Raw genomic sequence first — 18,297 nt, forward strand, 5'->3', positions numbered from 1 at the left:
TAAATTTAAGCACTGATCTACCCTTTTTACATCTTCCAAAGATACAAAAAAATCGCTGTTCTCTTCAAATACTCACACAATCCCATGTTGAATCTGGCAAGGAACAAACAGCAGAATGATTGCACCTAAACGTCTTTCAATTACACCAGCTCTTACTGCTAGCTGTGGACCTCACTGATATTAAAATGCTGTGTGCTGTTGCTAGTGACTATTGGCGATGAATCTTATTGCCCAGATCGCTGATAGCTTTCATTTTTCATGAGCCAGAAAGCTATACTGCAGCACAAATGTTAACCATTTAAACATTCTGTATTATGGCACAGACAAAATGTAATACTATACATATATACACACACACACACACACACACACACACACACACACATACAAACACACATATATAAACATTTATAAAAGAGGAACCATTTATTTATAAACTTCCATTAAATTCAGCATTACAAACAGGTTCAGATGCCATCCATAAATTACTTCAAAAAAGACAATACTCAAAAAAAAGTTACCGGTAGTTATTATTAAGTATGAAATTCCTCACATCAAACAAGAATAAGATGACAGTTTCTATAGCAAGGTGGACAAACTGGATGGCATGATGGACAGGTTGTTCCAATCCCAGAGACCCCAAATTTGTACCAAAATGGTACAAAGGACCTAGAGAATGGTGCTTTGTTAGGTGGAACCTCAGAAACCAAATTTACCAACTTTAAAAGTTGCCAGGTCAAATGAACCAAGACATTTTTCAAAAGAAAAACTTCATTTGGCCAACAAATATGTGAAACAATGTTCAACATCTTTAGTAATCAAGAACATGCAAATCCAAACTACACTGATATCATCTCACTCCAGTTACAATGGCAGCATCAAGAATACAAGTAATAATAAAATCTGATAAATGTAGGGAAAAAGGAATTTTTATGCTTATTTGCTGTTGTTAGGATTGTAAGTTAGTATAACCACTTTGGAAATCTGCATGAAGTTTCCTCAAAAGACTTAAGAATGGAGATACCATATGACCCAGTTGTCCTACTCCTTGGTATTTTTCAAAAGAATTAGTCAGTATGCTATAGCAATACATGAAAATCTATGTTTATAGCAGTGAATTTACAATAGCCAATTAAAGGAACAGCCCAGGTTCTGTCAACAGATGAATGGATAAAGAAAATATGGTATATATACACAATGGTGTTTTATTCAGTCATAAAGAACAAAATTATGACATTTACAGGAAAATGGATAGAACTGGAGAACAACAGGTTCAACAAAATAATTCAGACTTAGAAAGTCAAGGGTCTTATGTTTTCTCTCATATGTGTAAGTTAGAGAGAAGAATAAATATATATAAAGAAGGGGGTGGTCCCATGAAAATAGAAAGGAGATGGGGGAGGGAAAAAGGGAGGGGAAAGAAAGGTTGTGGGAAATTATGTGCATGTAGGAATATGTAACAATGAAACTCACTATTAATATAATCAAAATGCACTAATTAAAAGAAAGGGGGGCTGCCAGGTGAGGCAAGACTTCTGAAATTCCAGAGACAGTACTTCAGAAAATCTTCCTCTAGAAACACACTGAAGCTAAACAAAATTGTCAAAAACAATGGTTTCATTGTTCTGGTAATCAAGCAAATTGAAAGCATTTCATGAAATATTACTGAACTTTGCATGAGAACACCGGGAGTCTGTGATGTTCTTGTCTGTAGCTATTCATATTTCTTCACAGTTCAGTTAGTATAATGCTTCTATAAGAGTAGAGCTGGTCATGAAAACTATAGTTTCACTGCCAAAGGAAGTTGACATGATTTGGACTGAAGACCCCAAACTCTACATTAGTAATACTACTGTCAATTAAAAAAAAAAAAAAAAAAGGTAAAGAATTAATGGGGAAGTGCCCAGATTCACTATTCTAAGGTTATGGGCTTTCGAGAAGTATGCAGCAGACTGGTGAACTAACAAGAAATTTACCAGAGAAAATGAAATGAGAGAGAGGTTAAGATTATCCACATGTCACTGGCTGACTAGGAAGCTGTGACATGCACAGGGGAGACCCAGGAGGGTCCAGTGGAAAGCTAAATCTGGTACAGATCTAAAAATTGCCTGAACGATAAATGTGCTCCCCAATCCACACACAGTTCCATGAGTACAGACTGGCTCAAAGTTTGAGCACAACCTCTGATTGATGATTATACAACTAAGCTCTGGAGACACAGGGAAACCCCTATGAAGCCAGGTTAAAAAATAAAACTCAGAATAAGGCAGGGGAAAAAAAGACCAAAAACAGAACAGAGAAATCAGCAGTCACGCATCTGGGGCACACAGATTCCATAGATTAAGACCAAGATGTTATTAAAACAAAATAAAAGATACATAAAAGTAACCTGCAGAGAAGAAAAAAATAATCAGAATTCAAAGCTGCTACAAATACATGATTTTATTTAAGTATTTTACAAAAACTGTGTGATCCCTAATGAGGAGAAAAAGCAAATCAGTAGAAAATGCTCCTGGATGGACTCGGATGTAGAATTTAGCAAAGATTTCAAAATATCTATTATATATTAGGTCAAAATAATTAAAAGGATACTGTGTTTAAAGAATTACAGGAAAAATACAATGGCAATTATATAACAAATGGAGAATTTCAATCCATAAAGAGAAACTATTAAAAAATAAACATAAGACTTGAAAAGTCAATAATGAAAAATTTAAAACTTATTATAGGCCCAATAGCAGATTTGAGGAAGCAAAAAGATCAAAGCAATGAACTTGAGAATAGATCAACAGAAATAATCTAGCATGAACAACACAAAGAAAAAAGAAGAAAAAGGAAGAGAACCTTAGAAATCTGTGGAATATCAAGGATGCCAACATACATATAATAGGAATTAGGAGAGGAGGGTACAAACGGTGAAGAAAAAAACACTTGAAGAATATAATGATTGAACATGTCCCAATTTGAGAGAAAAAATAATAATCTACAAAACCAATCAGTTTAGTGCCTACTAGTACAAATACAAAGAGATCCATACCTAGACACATCATAGGTAAGTTGCTGAAAGATAAAGACAAGGAGAAAGTCTAAAAAGCAGAAAAAGCAAAATCATGTACAGGGGAAAAGCAACATCCTTAATGATGACTTTTGCTAGAAATAAGAGAATGGAAGGCAAGAAAATGACATGCTCGAAGTGCTAAAGAACAAAGAAACAAAAATGTCCACTAGCCATTCTCTATCCAGGAAAACTATCCTCCCAAAACAAAGCTGAAATAGAACATTCACAGAGAAATAACAACTAAGATACATGTTGAAAGCTGAAATGCATAATGAAGTCCTTGGGGTTGAAAAGAAATGGCACTAAATGATAACTCAAGTTGATAGGGAAAGATCAAGAGTACTAGAAATGGTAAACTATAAGAAACATACTTTATATACACACATACACACACGTACATATCTGGTGGGGGGATAAAACACAGGACCTTGTACTTTATGGGTTTATAAAATATATAAAAATAATATATGTGAAAATCATAACAAATATGAAGAAGAAATTGAATTATATTGGATCATAGTAGATCTACTATACTAGAATTGTCAGTTCTACCATGAAGTGGATTGTGATAAAATAAAATGCACATTATAATCAACAAAGCAACTATTAAAAATATTTTAAAATTTAGTTAAAAAACCAACAGAGGAATTCAAATGGAACAATTTATATTTGCTTAATACAATAGCATTAAAAAGAGAACCAACAATAAAAACAACAAAAACTATGAGATGTATAGAAAACAATAGTAAAATGGATGATGTAAATCCAATTATATCAATAATTACATTAAATGCAATGGAAGAAACAAATCAAAAGCAGAAATTATCAGGCTGGATTTTAAAAAGAAGGTCCAACTACATGCTGCCTATAAGCAATACACTTTAAGTTCAGAGCTATAAATAGGCTGAAAGTAAAAGGAAGCAGAAAGATAAACCATGCAAACAGTAACTATAATACACCTAGACTAATATCTCAATATCTGAAAAAACAGATTTATGGTTGAGAAAAACTATAAGAAATAAACTGGACATTTCATGATGATTAAAAGGTCAATACATCTGGGAAATTTAACAGAAATGTACATGCTTTGAACACAAGAGCCCCCACTATACTAAAATAAAACCTGACAGAAGTCAATAATTCAAAAATTACAGTCATGCACTGCTTTACAACATTTCTCATACTATTATGAGAAATATGTCATTAGGCAATTTCATTGTTGTGCAAACACAGAATGTAGTTACACAAACTTAGATGATGTAGCCTACTATACACTAGGTTATATGGCATAGCCTACTGCTCTGCCAGATTGCTCTTGTCAGATTTGGTCTGGCAAGTAATTTTCCTCTACAATGAGCTTATATAGAGTTTCTAAAAATTCTTCAACTGCCTTCCCATCAGCACTAGACTCACCATTCATTTTCACATGTAATGAACAATGATTCATGAATCCTTTAAACTATCCAGAGCTAGCAGTAAATTCAACATCATACTAAAGTCCAGTCTTTTCTTGCAAGCTTGCATATAATCATTTTCTTTGGCCATGATCATCATGGTGCTAAGAGGGATACCTTCTGTGCTACTGAAGTCATTAGAAGTGTCTCCATAAGTAATATAGTTTTTTTTTACATTTTTGTTAGTCTCATTGACTTTAATGAAGTAGATCCTTTAACAATTTGTCACTTTGTTCTTGTTCTTCAAGCTCACTGCTTGACAGGAATGGGACAGGTCTGACTAGTGAGCAATAACCATCACTGATTTTCAACTTAAGTAGTAGTCCCTTATCACTTTATATTTCCAGGTCAGACATGTGACTTGGCCTCTTAGCAGCAAAATTAGCAAGGGATTTCATGCTTAGGGGCCATGATGAATAAAATAACATGAAATTAAATCAAGTACGAGAGAAAATTATGCAATCAACAGAATCAATAAGGGTGATGCAGTGATACACATGAGTAATCCCAGCTACTGGGAGGCTGAACTGGGAGGATCACAAGTGTGAGGTCAGCCTGGGCAAATTAAGGAGACCCTGACTCAAAAAAAAAGTGTTTGTAGTGGGGTGAGGAGGGTGAGTAAGGAAGTAGCTTAGTGGTATAGTACCCCAAGTTTCAACCCCCAGCACTGAGGGGAAAAAAGAAAAGAAAAGAAAGAGATGCTGTAAACAGAAGAACATGATATGTATGAGACTGCTGCTGGCTTATAACCTGGCATGTTTTACAGCAAATTTTTAAAATATATAAGCAGAAGAAATACATTCTAAAATAATGAAAAAGTACAATATAAGAAACATATAAACCAGTTAATTGTTGTTTATTATCAAGTATAGTGTACTATAAGTAATTGTGTTTATTATATTTTTATATGAATGGTAGATTTGTTTACACTAGCATTATCACAAAGATGTGAATAATGCATTGCACTATGAAAATATGATGATTACAACATCAGTAGGTGATAGGAATTTTTCAGTTCCATTATAATTTTATGGGTTCACCATTATATATGCATTCCATCACTCATTGGACCTTTGTAATGTAGAACCCGACAATAGTTGGAGATTTTATGCTGCCTTCTCTATAACTGATACTGAAACCAGACAGAAAATTAACAAGGATACATAAAATTTGAATAACACCATTAAAACTTGACATAATAAAATATAGAATCTGACATCAACAGAATGCACACTCTTTTAAAGTACACATAAAAATTATATTCTTGACAATATAATAAGATGCAATTAATTTTAAAGGATTGTTAAATCTTTTAAAATATACTCTGTGATCAAGCATAATTAAATAAGAATCAGCAACAGAGAAATTTTGGAAGTCTCCAAATACATAGATATTAAATCACAAAGATATCCCAAAAGAAAACAGAAAATACTTTGAACTTAATGGAAAAAACCCTACAATGTATCAACATTTATGGGATGCAGATAAAAGAAAGACTGAGGGAAATTCATAGCTTTAATCATTTAGTTAAGAAAAGAAGGAAGGTCCCAAATCAATAATTTAAGTTTCCACCTTAAAAAAATAAAACATAGAAGAGCAAATCAAATCAAAAAGAAAAAGAAAAAATCAGGAGTCAATGAAATTGAAAATAGGAAAATGTAGAGAAAAATTCACAAGACCAAAAGTCTTATTGATAAAACTTTAGCAAAAAGGAACCAAAATTAAAACAAAGTAAGACAAAAGATACTAATCACCAAAATCAAGAATGAAAAGATGCCAGGATATGTTGACACATGCTTGTAATTTCTGTGGTTCAGGAGGCTGAGGCAGAGAGACTGCAAGTTTGAGGCCATCCTCAGCAACTTAGTGAGACCCTCATCAATTTTTCAAGATTCTGTCTCAAAAGAAAAAAATAATAATAAAAACTGGGAATACAGGTCAGTGGTAAAGAGCCCCAGTGTTCAATCCCCATTACCAGAACAAACAAATAAACAACAACAACGTTATCACCAATGATGCTACAGAACTTATTATAAAGGGAATACTATAAACAACTTTATGTCAATCACATAAGACAACTTAAATGAAATGGTAAGTTCCTACAAAGACACAAAGTACAAAGACTAACAAGAAGAAAAAGTCTGAATGTTAAATTAATAGTTACACTTTTTCCCATAAAGAAAAGCTTGGGTTCAAATAGCTTCCCTGGAGGATTCTATGAAGTTTTAAAACATAATACTTAACCCTAATCAAAACCAGAATTCAAAACAAGAAACACTTCCTGACTCATTCTTTGAGACCTGATACCAAAGTTATAGAGATCTAAAGAAAACTACAGACCAATATTCATCATAAACACTGTTGCAAAAATCTCTATCAAAATACTAGCAAACATAAGTCATAAGTATATAAAATGGATTATATACCACAGTCATGTAGGATTTATTTCAAGAGGGCATGATGGTTCAACTTTGAAAAACAATTAACCAGAACATACTCTATTAATAGAATAAAGGACAAAAATCACATAATCACCTCAACATATGCAGAAGCAGCATTCCATAAATTAAGCCATGATAAAATAAGACCAGAAAAAACTCCCTTAGACAGATAAAAGACATGAGGAGAGTGAAAAACCACAGTAGCTCACATATTTAATGGTAAAATATGGAATATGTTCCCCTTAAGACTGAGCATAAGACACTCCCATTTGTATGCTACTTTGCACTGGAGGTTTTAGCCAGTTCACCACAACAAGGAAAAAAAAAAAGATACTAAAAACATACAGATTGATAGGAAATAAAACTTTTTATGTAAAGTTAACATTATTTCATCTTTTAAAAAAATCTAAGAAATCTACAAAGAAACCTACTAGAATTAAAAAATTATTGAGCAATAATGAACAGCCCAAAAATGAAATTAAGGAACAATTTCATTCACAATAGTATCAACAGAAATAAAATGCTTAGAAAATAATTTAAGATTTATACACTACAGAAATGAAAGAGCATCTAAATAAACGGAGAGACATTTCACAATCATGGATTGGAAGACTCAATATTGTTAAGATGGCAATTTCCTACAAATCAATTTGTAGATTTTACATACTATCTATGAAAATTCCAGCAGGCTTTTCTTTAGAAACTAATGAGCTAATCCTAAAATTTATTTAGAAATACAAAATTCAGAATAGCCAAACAAACAAACAAACAAAAAAAACCAAAAAACTTGATAAAAGAAGAACAAAGTTGGAGGACTTAGACGTCTTGACTTCACAACCTATTTTATAGTTACAGTAATCAAGACACTTTGGAACAAGCATAAAGATAGACATAGTTCACTGGGACAGAATTGAGAATTCCGAAATGAACCCGTACACATATGGCAAATTGTTTTTTGACAAAGATATTTGTCAAATGGAGAAAAGAAAGTCTTGCCAACAAATGAAGCAGTAAAAATTAAATACACATATAAAAAATAATTTTGATTCATATCTAACACCATATAAAAATTTAACTTAAAAAAATGGACTACAGGAGAAAGCACAGATTAAAAATATTCATTCCTTTGGGTTAGAGAAAGATTTCTTAAGTTCATTAAGAATCCATAAAGGGAAAAAAGATAAACTGGACTTCACTGAAATTACAAACTTTTCAAAAATATTATTTTACAAAACAATAAGACAAGCTATAGACTGGGAGGGAATATCTGCAAAATAAATATATTCTTATCCTGAACTTATATTCAGAATAAATAAATAATTTTTGAGACTTGATAAAAAGAAGACAAACAACTCAATTTTGAAAGTAGACAAAAGATTTGGAAAATACATTCCTCCAAAATTGATACATAAATAGCTTCTAAAAGCATGAATTATGCTCAACATCTTCTGTTGTTAAGGTAATACAAACTGAAACCACAATTGTGAAATACCATTTCATACCCAAAGAATGACAATAACAAAAAAGATTGATTATATCAAGAACTGATGAATAAATAAAGAAACTGAAATCCACTTACATTATTGTAGGAATGTAAGATGGTACAGCCACTTTGGAAAGCAGTTTGGCAGTTTCTTGAGAATGTAAATATAAATTTTTATGACCCAATAGTTCCCCTTTTAGATAACCACCCAAGAGAAATAAAAACACATGTTCACAGAGACTTGTTTTTAAATGTGTATAGTAACATCCCAATAGCACAAAATGGAGAACAATTCTCTTGTTTATCAGTTAAAGAATGAATAGCGAAAATGTGCTATAGCCATACAACATGGTCTACTTCAACAAGGAACTAATTATTTATTTGTTCTACAAAAAAGATGAACCACAGAAGTATTCAAAGTGAAAGAAGTCAGAAACAATAGATTACATAGTATATGATTCCAATTACATAAAATGTCTGGAAAAGGAAATTTAGAGGCAGAAAAATAGACCAGTATTTATCTGAGGTTGGGGTGAGGTGGAGATTGGTTGCACCTGGGTACCAACAAATGTTTTGGAGTGACAGAAATTTTCTAAAGCAATTGTGTCAATGGTTGTACAACCCTATATATTTACTAATTAACATTGAACTTTACACTTATAATGAGGGTGTTTTATGCCATGTAAATTATATCTCAAGTTTTTTTTTTTTTTTTAAAGTGTTTCTCTACTTAGGTATGAAGTCAGTCTTCATTACTGTGGGAAGAATCATTTTAGTGGACAACTTAATTATGGCTTAATTAAGGATAATATGCAGGGTTAAACAAAACTTATCTGCAAGCGGTATTTGGGTCACAGACCATTAGTTTGCTATCCCTAATCAAGAAAGGAGGGTAGATTCTGGTACAGTGTAGAAACAGTCTAAAAGCACCTTCTCACATACCTAACCTAGCAAGGAAGTCAGATGACTAAGGAGGTGAACATAAATTAAGGAAACAAAGTCCTGTGATACAGGCCTTGAATGAGCACAATACTAGAAAGAGTTTATCATTCTCTTATTCAGAATCACTAAGGTCAGTGGCATCACATCAGCAAGAGTAAGAACACATCAAATTTGTTGGGACCAGTTTTGAATTCTGAAACCATGCAACAGTGACAAAATCAGTAGTAGCTCAGATGAGATCCAATTACCCATCCCTTTCTTCACCTAACATTTGGAAAGCTTAGTCTCTTCAGAATGAACAGACACCCAGAATTTTACTTAAAGTGGACTAAAAGAAGGCCCCAAGCAAAGAATTACTTGAATATCCCGCTAGTTTGAGTAAATGGGTATGTCAGTGATTAATTTGAATATTTAAAAGATGAGACCTTATTTGTATCCCAAATGGGCCATACTTTTTAAGTAACATTACTGGACCCCAGAGCTAAAAGCAGACACCATTTTAGGACTTGCAAGTAATATTCAAACTCTATAGAACATATCATTCTTCCAGGTTCAATTTATTACCTCCTCCTAGAAAATGTCTTATTTTCAAAGTCTGCATGCATATCTAGTGAAAGGATGTTGAAATTTGCCAAGTGCTTTTTAACCATCTATTGAAATGATTGTAAAGCTTTTATTATTAATTTTATGTTGTATCACATTTATTGATTCACATAACTTGAACTAAACTTCCATTTCAGGGATAAAACACACTTGATCATGGTGTATAATCCTGTAAATGTGCTGCTGAATTTAGTTGCTAGTTTTTCATTAAGACTTTTGGGGGCTGGGGATATAGCTCAGTTGGTAGAGTGCTTGCCTCGCACACACAAGGCCCTGGGTTCAATCCTCAGCCCCCCGCCCGCCCCCCAAAAAAAGACTTTTGGACCTATGCTCATTAGAAATATTGTCCTGTGATTTCCTTTTCTCATAGTGTCCTTGCCTGGCTTTGATATTAGGGTACTGCTGGCCTTGTAAAATTAGTTTGGAAGCCTTCCATCCTCTTTTTCTTGGAAGAGTTTGAAAACTAGCATTAATTCTTTTATAATGAAAGCAGGAAGTGCTGGGATTTTTTTTTAATTAGAAGTTTTTTTTTTTTTTTAATACTAATTCAATCTCCTTATTTCTTGTTGATCTGCTCAGATTTTCTATTTCTGCATGATTCAGTCTTGGTAAATTGTAAGTTTCTAGGAATTTACATATTTCTTCTAGGTTATCCTAGAACAAAATTGGAACCATCACACTACTTCATTTCAAAGTATACTACAAACTTAGAGTAATCAATCAAAGCAGCATGGTACTTACAAAAAAACAAGCATGAAGACTAAAGGCATACAGTAGAGAGTCCAGAAATAAATTCATACATTTACTGTCAATTATCTTTGATAAAGGTGCCAAGCACAATTGAAAAGGACCATCTGTTCAATGAAGTGCTTGGAAAACTGGATATTCACACACAAAAGATTAAGTCAGAGCCTTATTGCAAGTTATAAAAAAAAAAAAAAACCTCAAAATGGATTAAAGCCTTAAATGTAAGACCAGAAATTATAGAACTACTAGAAGAAAATATGAGAAAAAAGCTTCTTGATATTGGTTTGTGCAATGAATTTTTAGATATGACCCCAAAAGTATAAGCAATGAAAATAAAAATAGACAAATGGGACTGCATCAAAGCAAGAAGCTTCTACACAGCAAAGGAAACAACAAACAGTGAAGAAACAACCTATGGTATGGGAGAAAATATTAGCAAACTACCCCATCTGATAAGGGGTTAGTATCCAAAACATATAAGGAATTCAAATAACTCTAAGATCAAGAAAATAATCTGATGAAAAAATGGGCAAAGGACCCAGAAGAAATTTCACAAAAGAAAATATATAAAAAAGATGTTCAACATCACTAATTATCAAGGAAATGCAAATTAAAACCCCAAGGAGATGTTACTTCACACCTGTTAAAATGGCTATTATCAAAAAGACAAAAGGTAACATATATTGGAGAAGATATGGAAAAAGGGGAATACTTGTATCCTGTTGGTGAGAATGTAAATTAATATAGCCATTATGGAAAATGATATGGAGATTCCTCAAAAACTTAAATACAGAACTATCATATGATCTAGCAATCCTACTTCAGGGTATACAGTCAAAGGAAAGGAAGTTAGATGCTGAATAGATATCCACACTCCCAGGTGCATTAAAGCATTATTCATAATAGCCAATAAATGTAATCAACCTAAGTATCCATTGAGAGATTAATGGATTCTTTAAATTTGTCCCATAAAACATAAAGATAATCTGGAATATACATAAAGATTTAGTTATAAGGATGTTTATCACAACATCTTTAAGATAATAGCAAAAAGTTAAAAACACAAAAATACTAATGGTGGTTATCTTTTGGCAGATTGTGTGTGATTTTTGGTTGTCTTTGTTTTTCTATATCGTTTCCTAATTTTCTCCTGAAGATATATTATTTACAAATAAGATTCAAATGTTATTAGGGCATAAGTGCTTTTCAAACTTTAATATGTATATGAATCACCTGGGGCATCTTATTGAATGTAGATTATGATTTAGTAGTCCAGATAATTAGAGATACACAGGTAACAAGCATTTTAACAAATTCTCAGGCAATAATAATGGTGCTGGGTCAAGGCCACACTTGGAGGCACTATCTAGAGCATATAGGTAATCTGCCTTTTCTAACATTGTTCTATGGCTATTTTTGCAAAGTACGATGAAGTAAGACCATCTCATTACGTTAGTTACTTGACGTACTACTTGGTATTGCTACAAAGTCTGTGGAAATATTTTCAAATTTCAAATCATTTAATATTCCAATCAATTCAGCTTTACAATAAAGTCTGTTGAATGCTACAATTATTAATTATAAAGTCATGGTAAAAAATACACAAGTAACAGAAGTTTCAGTATCTTGAATGTGGTACTTACCAGGATTAGGTCAGCATTTTGCTGCTTTTGATTAATGCCTACAGGCCTTTAAAATAAATTGCAGGCCAGTTGCAGTGTCTAACTTCTGTAATCCCAGTGACTCAGGAGGCAGAGGTAAGAGGATCCCAAATTAGAGGCCAGTCTTAGTAACTTGTAAGGCTCTAGGCACTTGGACCCTGTGTCAAATTTTTAAAAAAGGGGTTGGGGATATGGCTCAGTGGTTAAGGGCCCCTAGGTTCAATTCTCAGCACCAAATAAATAATAAATAGCAAAGATCATAATAGAAAAAAATCAGAGGCAATTGATCAGCATAAGTATATTAAATGCTAATCAACCAACAACTCAACATTTATTGAGAACTGTGCTGGCAATACCAAAATAAAATGACAAGTTCTAGACTTTCACAGAGTTTAAAATCAGAGGGGAGAGAGACAACATAAAGACTAAAAGTAAAAATAATTTTACCACTATAAAATAAGTCATATTAAAAGTAAGTAGAAGATAATAGGATAACATAAAGAAGAAGATCATGAATTCTAATCAGGATGAAGGACAGAGGAATAGGATTCCTTGGTGATATTTGAGAGGAGCATTAACTATGAGCAAAACTTACCACTGGTAGAAGTAGGAAAAGGAAATTCCAGACAAAAGTATCTTGCACAAGCACTATTACAAAGGGAATCCATTATCTGACTATTTATTGCCATGGTCACTGTAGTGTCAAAAGTGCTAGTTGTAAGGGTCCAGCATAAACAGAAAACAAATGATACCTATGTGTATTTCCCTAAAGTAGAATAAGCAAGTTAACTTATCCTGTATTATGCTAATTAAAATTCTTCAGACTTTTCAAATTAAGGTTGCATTATATTATTTTCCACTTTCAAAAACTGCATTGGCTCCTCACTAATAATAGCATGTAGCCTGAAATATTAATATCAAAATGCCTTGAATATTATGTTGTTTATATGTTTGCTCTTCCTACTCTTATTTTGGGGAGTAAGAATTGAATCTTATTTTCTCCCAAACCTTGTTCACAGACTATGATAGGTTTACCAAATGCATAGAAATTGATTACTATTGATAAACTTAAAAACTTGCAAATGGAAAAAGTAGATGAAAAGATGAAGTGTAAAGTCTTCTAATTTAGAAGTTACAATGATACAGATTCATTGGGCTAATTAGAAAGTAAATTGTGTAAAAGAATGCAAAAACTTCAGAAAGTTCATATTGACAAGATAGTCTATTATAATCACTTTAGCTATCTAACTGTACCTGAAAAATTCATATTTGAAATTGCTTATTTGTTCAATGTAGTATTTACACCAAAGATTCACTAATATGGATTTGTATCTACAAGAGAAATAGCCTGTCAATTCGTGGTAGGGAAGGACAAGTAAAGTGCTTGATAGTATTGACCTATTTACTTCTTAAAATGTTGCAGTTAGACATTCATTAAATATATAAAATCAGACTTAAAACACACAAAACTTCTATTAATTTCAGCATCATATAACTCACCAGACTACTTATGGTCAAAGGAAGATTCACAAGCTAACCATAATAAGTTTTCTAGAAAGAACTCAATAATGTCAATTCTTCCATTCATTCTGAGTCAAAATGAAAAGAATTCCTCTATGCTTTTCCTTTGAACTTCATGCACTTCTATGTGCATCAGAATTTCATTATATATTTATATTATCAAACATGAATTTCTGTTATTTAATTTAGTAATAAAAGATAAAACACCTAGAAACCAATGTGTGGCCTTTGTTCTATATTTCTTCCCATATATGTCACTGGAGAAGAACCTTGGATTAAAGTTAGTTACATTTCGTATATACCTAAATTGGCAATTGATCTTTACTCAATAGTTCATGAAACTAATTTTTTAAAAATGACATGCTGCTTTTGCACTTAGTTATTTCCTTTTTTAAAACTTAATTGTTTCTTAAAATAGCACTTTGAAACAAGTATATCTAGAGTATCATCAGGAGATATTACATGCCTTTTTCTTGTCAAACAAGTCATACAAGTAAACTGCTTTAAGTAGCTTTGAACAATGTGTTTTGTATGAAAACTTCATATAGTCAAAACTTCTTCCCTAATTCACAGAACAAATGAATAAAAATTTGTTTTCACTACAAAAATAAACTCAGAATTTTGAAATGAAAGGATTTCTGTTTCTGTTGCTACCAGTGTTTTCTCCTCCATAGCAATACAATCCATAAGAACAAACTAGAGCTTCATGCTTACCATACTCTTCCTTACAAATAAAATGATTTTGTCCATTATATTTTTGGGATATGAAAAAGAGAGGAGAAAGGAGGACTAGTTAGTTAATGAACATTCAGTTGCTCTTTAAATATTTCTTATATTATGTCTATCATTCTTACTGAATTACAAGAATTGTTCCTAACTGTATTTGTACACAATGATTCCATTTGTCTTATTTTTTGACTTCACAATAGAGAACCATGTTAACAACATTTTATCAGTCTGTTTTTCTAAAAGAAATCATGGTTCATGATATTAATTTCCATTTCTAGACTTTAAAAGATGTTTCAGAAAACATATAGGGTCCATATAGTTTAAAAACAGTGAGAATATAGTTCAAACATTATTAAAATCCCATGACATTCATCAAAGATACACTTACTAAACACCTACTAAGGTGGAATAGGTGAAACAAAAATTAATTCAATTCTATCCTCATTCCTCATCTAACTTTAAAAATCTTTAAAATGCATTAAAATTATTTTCAAAAGGACTTATGAGACTGTAATTTAACAGAACAGGACAAGTAGAAGGAATTAAAAGCTTTTGTCACACAGAAAATTTAAATAATGTACTAATATTTTAATACTTGATAGTTCATGAGATTTCTCACCTGTCAATTTGTTATGTAGTAAAGACCAACTATAATCAAAACCTTTTCAGTGAAAAAATTTTGCACAAATAATATTCTTCCTTTCTTTTTTCAAAAACCAGTTCAAAAAAGTTCAGAAAATTCTAATGTAGTAAAAGAACAAATCAAATAAGTTCCACAGAAGTATCCAGGTGCTATAAAAACCACAGAGTAAATTTTATAAACTTTTTTTTTAACAGAGTTTTCTTCCTTAACTTGCCTCTATAATCTAAAGGGGGTAAACCCTAGTACTATTTGATGATCAAACACACACACCAAAAAGGGCAATAATGCCAAGGGTAATTCTGTTAAAGTGACAAATTACCTTGGGAAGGGTCCAAGGTGATATATGGAATGGTGGCACTGATATTGTTGATATGTTAAACTTACTTTTTAAAGTGCATGTTACCAGAAATGGTTTAGCATACCAGTAAGTCCAAACATTTTAACATGCCTGGAAAGAATGTATTGCAAACATAAACAAATTTTCCCCCTCTGACCCTATTTATAAATAACATAAAATACAATTATAAAAGCTTTTGGTATACATAATGTTATAAGTTTAAGAACTTACATAAAATAATTATAATCTACTTTTAGAAAGTCTTGCTTGTAAAAACTGAAATAACTTTTACACATACATTTAAAATAAAAGATGACAAACATAATAGAAATTTAATTAAAAATCCAAGTCTTATTGCCTTTCAAATTTTAAAGCTTATAAATACGACATTTAAAAAAGAAAACAGATCATTTTAAAATTTTTCATATTTATGTAAGATCAAAAAAAGAGCAGAGTAACATAATAGAAATAATATACGAACATAGTAGAAATTTTTCTCATTGATATTCAACTTAAGTAATTATATATAAAACAAAACAATGAACTACATGCTTCAATTCAACTTATAATCAAGTTTTTGTGGAATTCTTTCAACTTCATCTTACAAAATGTCCTTGTACAAATCATAAAAAGACAAACAAAACATGGTTCTTTATGTTTGATTCTAAAACTCTAGTTAGTACTTTAGCTACTAGTTGTAATGTATCATTTAAAAAATTTTAAAAACAACTTACTTGATCTGTCCCATAAGGCAGTATGTTCAGAGAAATGAAAGCTGTCATTTTCCAGAGCTGTTTTCTGATCATGTGCAGTACCTTTAGAGTGTCTATGAAATAATCGGCTAGCAAAACCTTCCAATTTCTGAAGAGCAGTAGATGTACCTGTACACTGGTTACAGGGTAGATCTCTATAAGCTGCCATTCATGTGCATTTACACTTCACTTAAAATAACTGAAAATATTTCCAGAAGGAGCTCAACAACTTCTTACACAGAAGCTAAGAGCTATGCATGTGTCAAACTTCCTGTTTGCAGGGTATTCAAACCACTACTGCTGTTCTGTTTCCTGTTAATATAAAACAGCACATTACTGAGCTTTTCTTAGCAAAACTTTTCATCTCAGCTACAGAAGGGGATTTTAACAGCTTGCAATATCTGCCTAAAAGGGTCTATGTATGTTTTGATATTAACATACAGGTTAATAAAAGCATTAAATATAAAGTTATATAAATATACATAGTAGGCTGAAAAAAATTTTTTAAAAAGGGAAACTAGTTAAACATGTATTACAACTCTATGCAAACAACTGAAGGCCAAATCACCCTCCAAATATAACATGTTAAAAAGATAGGCTATATTTTCCCAGGAAACGGGCTAATATACATATTTTATGAATCCTTACAAGCAATTAACTTTTCATCAAAAATTAGTATGGAATAGATATGACAAGACTCTTACAAAATAAGATAGTATGCAAGTTATAACTCAGAAAAAAATCTGAGTTAGCAATTTAAAAAAAGATTTCAATGTTGCTAACTCATTGACTTAAGTCTAATATATACAGGAACCACAGAACATAGCTTATCAACTGACATGTGTCTGCCTACAGGTAGTATATTTTAAAACATTCTAAAATTTGATATGTTAATTTCAAACCCTTAACACAGAAGACTGCTGCTTACCTGACCCACTGCTTTAGTGATCCTACTTAGTATGCCCTTCAATTAAATGCCAATAAAATTTGCTATCACCACTTTTGCCTATAAAGGATGAAAAATTTCAGTGTTTCTCTTTGGAAGCTCTAAATAATAGGAGAGAAGAAAAAGAAAAAGAAGGAAAGGAAAAGAAAAGGATCTTAAAAACTCTTCCTAAAAAAATATTTTAGTCCAGATTTCCTGCCAACCATTTGGCAAATATAATAAATAGGAACAATACTAATATCAAATTGTAGCAATATACACACAGACACAAAAGTTCACTAAGAAACACTGACAAGTGAATTTTGCCATGTAGCAGCTCATTTGTGTACTTTGTTTTGTGTAATAAAATTAGTAGTATCAATCTAAACAAATGGGCAACAGTATCTATAAGACTAAACTTTTTAAATTGGTTATCTTTAATATAAATATCATGTGTAATAGAAATTTTTAATATAAATATCATGTATATTACCATCTGACAGTGCCTTACAAAAAACAGACACTGAATAAGTTTCTGTAATGTTTAATAGAAAAAGTCTCTGTAGTATTCAATAAGTATTCACAGAGCATGGACTGACTCTGTATGGGAAGAAGTACATAAAATTCTTTTGACTTGCTCTCCTAACAGAAATTCTGTTCATCTTCAAGGCTCACTACAAATGCTACCTCTTCAGTCTCCCACATACTTAGGAAAATAAACTTGCTCTCTCCTATTTCCATTGCACTTATGATTTTATGTTAAAATTGTTTATGAATTTGTATTCCTAAATTGAGTTACTTGAATTCGTAAGTGCAATGTATGCTATTACATATTCAGTAAATATATGGTAAATAAAGTATTTATTCATTTTACCAATTTAAAGGTCTGAGTAGAATCATCAAATACTGGAAAGCATTTTGATTTTATTTATGATAGGACCATCATTTTAAACAATTCAACAAATACCAAGTTGCTTATTTTTAGAGACAAAAGTAATAGA

The 18,297-nt window shown here is 31.7% G+C and overlaps 1 protein-coding gene across 5 annotated transcripts in view; it reads right to left on the bottom strand.

The window, feature by feature from the left end:
- The window catches only part of Prkacb (protein kinase cAMP-activated catalytic subunit beta), a 114,748-nt gene that overhangs the window by 50,977 nt on the left and 45,474 nt on the right, over nucleotides 1–18,297 (bottom strand). The window contains exon 1 of one of the 5 annotated variants that reach the window (XM_047554442.1): nucleotides 16,354–16,603. The exons of 1 other annotated variant lie outside the window; for it this stretch is intronic. In XM_047554442.1, coding sequence (XP_047410398.1) covers nucleotides 16,354–16,540 — 187 coding nt within the window. In that variant the 5' untranslated portion in view covers nucleotides 16,541–16,603. Of the gene's footprint in view, nucleotides 1–76; nucleotides 168–16,353; nucleotides 16,604–18,297 lie in introns of those variants that run through there. 3 more of the 5 variants (XM_047554477.1, XM_047554447.1, XM_047554465.1) reach the window with 3 other exon arrangements.

Source organism: Sciurus carolinensis, chromosome 1 (assembly GCF_902686445.1).
Source record: "Sciurus carolinensis chromosome 1, mSciCar1.2, whole genome shotgun sequence".
Taxonomy (NCBI): domain Eukaryota; kingdom Metazoa; phylum Chordata; class Mammalia; order Rodentia; family Sciuridae; genus Sciurus; species Sciurus carolinensis.